Genomic DNA, 9,603 nt, shown 5'->3' on the forward strand with positions numbered 1-9,603 from the left:
ATGCTCTCTCATTTGTAAGACGCAACCACAGAAAGAAATACAATAGAGAGAATTACAAAGAAGAGTGTTTCTTTTAGAGAGAATTTAAGTGTGAGTGAGTGTCTGTTTTTTTCAATTTGGTATCAGAGCCAATGGCGAATGTGACGGGTCAAATACCGCTACCACGATTAACGAAGGCGACCAGATATGACAACTGGAGCATTCAAATGAAAGCTCTTCTCGGTTCTCAGGATTCATGGGAGGTGTTCGAAGAAGGTTTTAAAGAACCAAGGCGTTGAAAGAGACGCGATCGAAAGATAAGGCAGCTTTGTACATGTTGTATAGAGCTGTTGATGAGGCAATTTTTGAGAAGATTGCTGGTGCGTCCACTTCAAAGGAAGCATGGGACATATTGGAGAAGGTGTTCAAAGGAGCTGACTGAGTTAAGCAAGTGCGTCTACAAACTCTGCGTGGCGAGTTGGAGAACATGAAGATGATGGAGTCAGAAAGTGTATCTAACTACATCACGCGTGTACAGGCTGTGGTGAATCAACTCAACCGAAACGGTGAAACTCTGACCGATGCACGAGTTGTGGAGAAAATTTTGAGAACATTAACAGACAATTTTGAGAGTATTGTGTGCGCGATAGAAGAGTCAAAGGACCTTGCGACGCTCACAGTCGACGAGGTCGCCGGTTCTCTCGAGGCACACGAGCAACGAAAGAAGAAGAAGAAGGAGGAAACACTCGAACAAGCACTTCAAACCAAGGCGTCAATCAAAGACGAAAAGGTATTCTATCATCAAAATTCTCAATATAGAGGGCGTGGTCGTGGAAGTCGTGGAAACGGTCGTGGTGGAAAAGGCAGCAACCATGAAGGGTACTATAAGGAGAAGGAACAGTCGAGCCAACCAAATTGGCGTGGAAGAGGACGTGGTAGAGGAAGAGGCGGCCGATCGAATTATTCCAACATCGAGTGCTACAAATGTCACAAATATGGTCACTATGCGAAGGATTGTAACTCTGAAAAATGTTACAATTGTGGTAAAGTGGGGCATTTTTCAAAAGATTGTCGTGCTGATATAAAGATAGAAGAAACAACCAACCTAGCCTTGGAAGTCGAAACGAATGAAGGTGTTCTCTTGATGGCTCAAGATGAAGTCAACATTAACAATGACACTTTGTGGTACCTCGACTCAGGAGCAAGCAACCATATGTGCGGTCACGAGTACCTATTCAAAGATATGCAAAAGATTGAAGATGGTCATGTTTCATTTGGAGATGCATCAAAGGTGGAGGTCAAAGGGCGAGGTACGGTTTGCTACTTACAAAAGGATGGCTTAATTGGGTCACTCCAAGATGTTTATTACGTACCAGACCTCAAGACCAATATTTTGAGTATGGGACAACTCACGGAGAAAGGTTACTCGATATTTTTGAAAGATCGGCTACTACACTTGAAGGACAAGAAAGGGCGTTTGGTTGCTCGAATCGAGATGGCAAGAAATCGGATGTACAAGCTGAATTTGAGAAGCATACGAGAAAAATGTTTGCAAGTCAACATAGAAGATAAGGCATCATTGTGGCATCTCCGTTTTGGTCACCTACATCATGCTGGACTAAAAGAGTTAGCGAAGAAGAATATGGTGCACGGGCTACCCAACATGGACTATGAGGGAAACTTTTGTGAAGAATGTGTGCTCAGCAAGCATGTGAGAACCTCGTTTCCAAAGAAGGCTCAATATTGGGCTAAGCAACCTCTCGAATTGATTCATACTGACATATGTGGACCAATTACTCCAAAGTCCTCCAGCGGTAAAAGGTATTTCATTACCTTCATTGATGATTTCTCACGGAAAACTTGGGTTTACTTTCTGAAAGAAAAATCCGAGGCATTTGAGGTGTTCAAAAAGTTCAAGGTGATGGTGGAGAGGACAACTGATAAACAGATCAAAGCTGTACGATCTGATAGAGGTGGCGAGTATACTTCAACGACTTTCATGGAGTATTGCGAGGAGCAAGGCATAAGGCGATTTCTAACTGCACCATACACTCCTCAACAAAATGGTGTGGCTGAGAGGAAGAATCGGACCATTCTCGACATGGTTCGATCAATGCTTAAGAGCAAAAAGATGCCAAAGGAATTTTGGGCGGAAGCTGTGCAATGCGCCATCTATGTACAAAATCGATGTCCACATGTGAAGTTAGATGATCAAACACCACAAGAGGCATGGAGTGGACAAAAGCCAACAGTTTCTCATCTCAAAGTGTTTGGTAGTGTGGCTTATGCACACGTACCAGATCAACGAAGAACGAAGCTCGAAGACAAAAGCAAAAGGTATGTTTTTATTGGGTATGATGAGAAGACAAAAGGGTACAAGCTACTTGATCCAATAAGCAAGAAGGTGACGGTGAGTCGTGATGTGCAAATAAATGAAGCAAGCGAGTGGGATTGGAACAATTCTTCAGAGGTTATGATTGAAGTTGGAGAATCATCACCGACAAGTATAAATTCCGAAACAACCGATGATGAAGATGAACCACGACAACCTAAAATTCGAAGTTTGCTTGATTTGTATGATTCGACAAATGAGGTACACCTAGTATGTCTTTTGGCAGATGCTGAAAATATCAGCTTTGAAGAGGCAGTGCGAGACAAGAAGTGGAAAACTGCCATGGATGAGGAGATTAAAGCGATTGACCGCAACAAAACATGGGAGCTAACAGAATTGCCAGAGAGAAGTCAGCCCATTGGTGTGAAGTGGATATTCAAGAAAAAGATGAATGCTCAAGGCGAGATAGAGAGATACAAGGCGCGACTCGTTGCAAAGGGATACAAACAAAAGGAGGGAATAGACTACGATGAGGTGTTTGCTCCCGTTGTAAGAACGGAGACAATTCAATTGCTCATTTCCCAAGCGGCTCAATTTAAATGGACGATATTTCAAATGGATGTCAAGTCGGCATTCTTGAATGGTGTGCTTGAAGAAGTCTACATCGAACAACCACCTGGGTACATGAAAATCGGAGAGGAGAAGAAGGTCCTAAAATTGAAGAAGGCACTTTACGGGTTGAAGCAAGCACCGCGGGCATGGAATACTCGTATCGATACATACTTCAAGGAGAACGGGTTCAAGCAATGTCCTTACGAGCATGCTCTTTACGCAAAGAACAATGGAGATTTGGGATTGATGAAGTTTTTCCTTGGCTTGGAGGTTAGACAAAAAGAGACGGGTATTTTTGTATCACAGGAGACATATGCAAAAGAGATTTTGAAGAAGTACAAGATGGAAAATTGCAACCCAATATCAATACCAATGGAACCAGGTGCAAAACTCTCAAAGTTCGATGGAGGAGAACGTGTCGATGCAAGTAGATACCGGAGTTTGGTAGGAAGCCTTCGTTATCTCACATGCACGAGGCCGGATCTTTCATTAAGTGTCGGCATAATAAGTCGATTCATGGAGGAACCTGTTTACTCACATTGGAAGGCGTTGAAGCGAGTCCTACGGTACATCCAAGGTACTGTATCACTTGGATTGTTCTACTCAAAAGCAGAAGATTACAAGTTGGTGGGTTACTCTGACAGTGATTGGTGTGGAGACATAGATGATCGGAAAAGTACATCGGGATATGTATTCTTTATGGGCAACACAACATTTTCTTGGCTTTCAAAGAAGCAACCGATCGTGACGCTATCAACGTGTGAAGCTGAATATGTGGCAACATCTTGGTGTGTATGTCATGCGATATGGCTGAGAAACTTGTTGAGTAAGATGGAGCTAACGCAACTAGATGCAACTGTGAGTCAAGTTGACAACAAATCAGCAATTGAGTTGGCAAAGAACCCAGTGAACCATGAAAGAAGCAAACACATTGACGTTCGTTTTCACTTTATTCGTGATCGTGTGAAGAAAGGAAGTGTGGAATTGGTGCATGTGGCAAGTCAAGATCAAGTTGTTGATATCTTCACAAAACCGCTACCGAAAGTCTTTTTCGACAAATACAAGAAGATGATTGGCATGATGGATAGTAGAAACATTTAAGTTTATGGGGGAGTTTTGTTGAATAAACTTTAAATGTTAGTTTGTGGGTTTTAAAATTAGAAGTTACTAGAATATTATAGAATGAGGGTTTGGATAGGTGAAAGGTCAAAAGTTGTAAGTGGGTTTTTAATTATGTTGTTAGTGGGATTTTAAGGTCATAATGTAGATCTTTCTAGAAAAGTTTCCTAAAGCCTATAAAAAGGATGCTCTCTCATTTGTAAGACGCAACCACAAAAAGAAATACAATAGAGAGAATTACAAAGAAGAGTGTTTCTTTTAGAGAGAATTTAAGTGTGAGTGAGTCTCTGTTTTTTTCACAATATCCTTATTTGTAGTGCATAAAACCAAGTGTTTTCATCACCAGAAATCGATCGACCAAAATTTAGATATTATTTTGGTTTTTCGGAGCAATGTTTCTATTTCTGCGTAAATCAATTTATCACCAAGCTTTGAACTATCATTCTACTTTAACGTGAATATAAGTACCCCTCCACAACAAGATGTACAAGAAAATAAGTATCACCATGTTTTAAATTCTGGTACACTAGGAAAATAAATGTAAAATAAAGTTAAATTATGCTATGAAATTAAAACCAAACTAACAAAACTCGAAAGAAAGAAATCCTAAATCTTATTTCAAGCTTCAACTTCAGCTTTGGAGATCCATAGGTAACATGCATGGCTTGTGTCTGCACGTGTCAAGAAAAAAAGAAAAAAAATATCAGTGTACTTTATTACACTGGAATGAAAATTCCATAACATGCCTCCCTCTCTTATCTCTTCTTAATTTTATTTTATACTATTTTTTTCACACCTTGTGTTTACTAATTGCAGTATAGCTCTAAGTGAAATTGCTAAATATTGTATGTAGTGTATGAATGCAATTTTTGTTACTAAAATTAAGAATATCAATAATTTTAGTGTACGTAGTAGAAACATAAAGTTCCAACATAAAATCTTATTTGAAGGGGAACCAAACATATTATAAAATCAGAAGTTAGTATATACATAAATTGTTAGAATTTGTTTGGTTCTCTTGAGAAGAAAATTACTAGATTGAAAGAAACAATTCAACATAAATTATAATTTTTCTTGTGATTGTTTTCTGAAAAGTGTTTGTGCAGAAACTTAAATAGACCTTTAGTTAAAATGTAAAACAACACAAATTATATCATATCTACCATTATCCAACACTTCAAACAACATTAAAAGTTCATTGAGCATTTTATTTATATTTCAACTATTAAGTAAGTTATTCACCTTGATTCTATTTCTTAGGAATCGGTCATGTCTATTGTAGATGTTGTAATCTCTACTGTCGATGTTGTAATCTCTACTGTAGAATCAGCACAAAACCCCTTTGAAGATAATTCATGATGAATGATTTTTCTTCCAACGTAGAATGCTGGTCTTTCAGGTAAGGAAACTATTTCACTTTTGTTTGTCAACATTGATACAATGTCAGACATGGTTGGTCGATCATCTGCATAATGTTGTACACACAAGAGACCAATATGAATGCATCTTTGCACTTCATTAGGATCAAATGACTCCTTTATTGATGGATCCACTAACTCTGAAGACGCACCATCTTTCCATAACTCCCATGTCTGTGAATATTTTAGTCAAATTAGACAGAGAGAACAATAAGAAAAAATAACTCAATATGACTAATTTTACATACATGTCCTATCATATTTAATGGTCTATCAACACCATAGCAACCAAGGCTTCTTCTTCCACCAACAATTTCAAGTAGCAACACTCCAAAACTATAAACGTCAGACTTTGTAGAGAAAACTCCTTCCATAATATATTCTGGAGACATGTAACCACTACAAGAAAAGCTAATTTGTAACATGATGAAATAAAATTATAGATTCATAGAAAAGGGAAAGAAAGAGAGTTTATCAAGCTCACTGTGTCCCAACAATTCTATTGGTATTTGAGACTGATTCTTGTGTGAATATTCTTGCCATCCCAAAATCTGATATTTTTGGATTCATATTTTTATCTAAAAGAATGTTGCTAGCTTTCAAGTCCCTGTGGATGATTTTGAGTCTTGAGTACTTATGAAGATAAAGTAATCCTTGGGAAATTCCTTCTATTATTTTGAACCGTTTCTTCCAATCTAATAATTTTCCTCTTGTAGAATCTTCCAAATGTCAAATATATAGTGATGGTTAGTAGTTGAGCCCAAAAAAACAACTTTTGTTGAGTGTCCTCAATCATCTCTGAAAAACCATAGTTAAGAAAACTAGAAGCTTCCCTATACATGTATTCTAATTGATACATAATAATGAAAACAATATTTTATCTTGTATACTACTCACCGAATAGATAGAAATCCAAACTTTTATTTGGCATATACTCATAAATTAGAATCCTCTCTTCTTCATGAATGCAACAACCAAGTAGTTGCACAAGATTCATATGCTGAAGTTCACATATTAGTGTTAGTTCATTCTTAAACTCCACAATTCCTTGCCCAGATGTTTTTGAAAGTCTTTTTACAGCAATCTCTTGGCCTGTTAGAAGAATTCCCTAAAATGACAGTAGAGTAACAAATATTCAGTACACTAATTGACACAAACTTGTTAATGCATAACTTCATCGGTTTCAAGTCACCTTATAAACGGGTCCAAAGCCTCCTTCTCCTAACATATTCTCAGATGAAAATCCACTTGTTGCTGCCATAACTGATGTATAATTAAACAATTTTAGGCCATTTCCCTTTTTTAAATCAACTTCAAAATCTTCCATTGCAGATGACCGACTACAAGTTGCCAAATGTACCATCTTCATCACCATTCTTTGCCTTTTCTTGTCTGTTTGATGAATATAAGAAAGATTAAAGCAGAGATAAATTATCAAAAGATTGTGTTTAGTGATGTACTACCTTGAAACACGAATTTTCGTTTCTTTAAGGCTAGGCAAATAGTGAATAGGCAAATTGCAAGTAGAGCAGTTGCTGCTACTGCACCTATCCATATCCACTTTTTTGTACCTGCATAGAATGTTTTCATAAATAACCATTTTTCAACAACCAAAGCAATGACTGGTTTCTGTTAGGCCTTACACAATCCTGATTGTATGTGACTAAGGTATAAAAATTGTAAATATTGTACACAGTAGTATAAATTAAAGAAATTAATCGAACAATTAAGTAAACTTACCCTTATGATTAGTTAACATGTTCACCAGGAAGTAAAAGTTTTCACCAGTACTATCAAAAGTATAATTTTCCGCGGAAATCCAGTGAAAGAATGTGCATCCAGTTCCATTAGAATAAAATTCTGTGAATGCATTGCAATTACAATTGCTCCAGCAACTGGCCTCACAATCACTGTAACCATAACTTATATTTCCTTCAATGCTTGTATTCAGAAGATAATTGAAGTAACCAGTCTTTTTCTGGAACACATCACCAGGATTCCTACACTTGGGTATATCCTGCCATCTTTGGCACCCTCCATCTGTGTTATATCCATAACACAAATCAGCCCTTGCAACGTATCCTTTACCATCAGATATCTGCCCAGTTTCTGAGAGAATCCACCACAGGTCAGCCTCTTCATTTGTAGTTGTGAAAGAGAAGGAGTTTTCATCCCCATTAGACACAATGGTATACTTCAACCTGCGTTGTGCATCCTCTGGAATGTGCTCAAACCTATTGTTCCTCAGTTTCCCACTTCTCCAACAAACTTTTCCCCGTCTTCTTATGATCAATTCTTGTTCCACAGGTTCCCATTCAAGGCTAAAGGCACCGGGAGTTACAAGTGTTTTGGCCATAAATGAAACCAGTAACCAATGATGGTCTGTTTTGTGGTTAACACCTAACTTCATGGTGGGGATCAAAGTGTCAGTGGGATAATCAAAACTCTGCCACAAGAGAGTGTTTGTCCCATTGGAGTGAAGTTGTTGAAGCACAAAATTGCCTGTGTCCAACAAGGTGGCCTTAATGTTGTTGATAGGTTGAGGTGGATAATACAGGATTATTGGCTTCCTACGTTCAGATTCAATTTTCAGCACACCTGAGCGGTTAAGTGACAGAACTGCAGAATCTCCGTCAACAGGTTGGTTTCTATCACTCATCCAAACTACTTTATTATTATTTGCACTGGATACAACCAAATATTGGTTCTCACCAACATCCTTCCATTGAAAATCTAGACAATATTTGCCCTTTTTTGAACATAATGTTGCTATATCTGTGTAATTCAGTGTATGACCAGGCTTTAAACTGTCATTTGCTGCTTCAACATGAATACAAGTACTCCACCACAAGCACAAGCACATGAAAGAAAGCAGCTTCTGTAGCTTATGCCTGATAGCATGCTCAAACATGGAAATAATAAGCTGCATGATGGTTTACCAAGTGATGAGCTGAGAGTTATTCTTTCTAATGCAGAAAAAGAAATGATAACAACATAAAACTAAGTTCTGAAATTAAAACCAAACACGCATTGAATCTGATAGAAGCATATACTTATAACACGTGAAGGAGGGTCATTCCAAATCTTATTAATTACAAGCTTAAGACCTTAACACTCCAACTTTGGCTTTGGAATTCTAAACCAAAAATGAATGGTCTGACTAGTTAAGAGAGAAGAAAAAAGCAGTATACTTTATTGCAATTATTGAAGTAAAGAAGATAATGATATGATGGACTACTGGTCCCAAATTAAGTAACTAAAGGATTTTATGTTCTTTAATTATTTAAATAATATTTAAAATATAATTTAATGTATATTTTTAATTCTCTAAAAGGTTATATGATGACACTTGTGTTATAAAAGTGTATATTCTTCTTACTGATAAATCATAAATGAAAAATATTAATATTTATGGTTTTTTTTTATAATTTTAATGGTGTTTCAAAATAATATAGCTTTGACATCCTATGAGAGAACGTTTGTGCCTAATACGTTGTTAATTTCATAAAATTTTGAGAAATGGAAAAGTTGGACAAGAAAATTTTATAAACTTAATGCCTTGATATTTTGGATTTAGCATGCTGTAAAGTTTACTTATATGATTGATTAGTGGTTCATAAGAAAAAATTCCTTTTCTATTTTTGAACCATTTTTAATTGTGTAAAAAGGATGAAAATTGTGGTGGTGATTATTCTATTGGTATTTTTCAAAATTAAGATGTTTTAAGAAATGGTTCAAGTGTTGATTATGTTTGTTGTGTAATGTTATAAAAAATGTAAATAGTATGTTCAAGTTATTTAAATCACCTATTTTGAAGATTATGCAATTTAACTGTATTTTAAAGTATAAAATATATTGATTTTATAAGGTTGAATGAGGTGCTCTATTAGGTTTTGTAATTTTATTATCAATTAGTAAAAATTGTAGTTTATATTGTTAATTATTTGGTAAAGAGAGTGGAAAGATTGAAGTGAAAGAGCTCCTTCTTCCTCCAACAACTCTTCGAGAGTCTTCTTCTATCTTTATGTCGCTAAAAGTCCCCTTTCTCATTATGATTTCGCCTTTTCAACCACTCCAAAAAAGTAAATTATCACTTGGAAGAAAATAACCACTCGTTGGATGAGAAACAACGTTTTAAGTTGT

General features: G+C 36.6%; 1 protein-coding gene across 1 annotated transcript; it reads right to left on the minus strand.

Annotated features, from left to right (window-relative positions):
* Window positions 1–4,530: 4,530 nt before the first annotated feature.
* On the minus strand, window positions 4,531–8,598 carry LOC137833109 (G-type lectin S-receptor-like serine/threonine-protein kinase At1g67520). Its single transcript, XM_068641486.2, has 8 exons — window positions 7,201–8,598; window positions 6,924–7,031; window positions 6,653–6,852; window positions 6,358–6,568; window positions 5,945–6,179; window positions 5,709–5,859; window positions 5,285–5,634; window positions 4,531–4,713 (listed from the first exon to the last, which is right to left on the minus strand). Exons 1-7 carry the CDS (start codon window positions 8,387–8,389, stop codon window positions 5,299–5,301), a joined length of 2,430 nt encoding a protein of 809 aa, XP_068497587.2. The 5' UTR covers window positions 8,390–8,598; the 3' UTR covers window positions 4,531–4,713; window positions 5,285–5,298.
* Window positions 8,599–9,603: the final 1,005 nt, after the last annotated feature.

Source organism: Phaseolus vulgaris, chromosome 11, assembly GCF_051622355.1.
Source record: "Phaseolus vulgaris cultivar YP4 chromosome 11, ASM5162235v1, whole genome shotgun sequence".
NCBI classification, from domain to species: domain Eukaryota; kingdom Viridiplantae; phylum Streptophyta; class Magnoliopsida; order Fabales; family Fabaceae; genus Phaseolus; species Phaseolus vulgaris.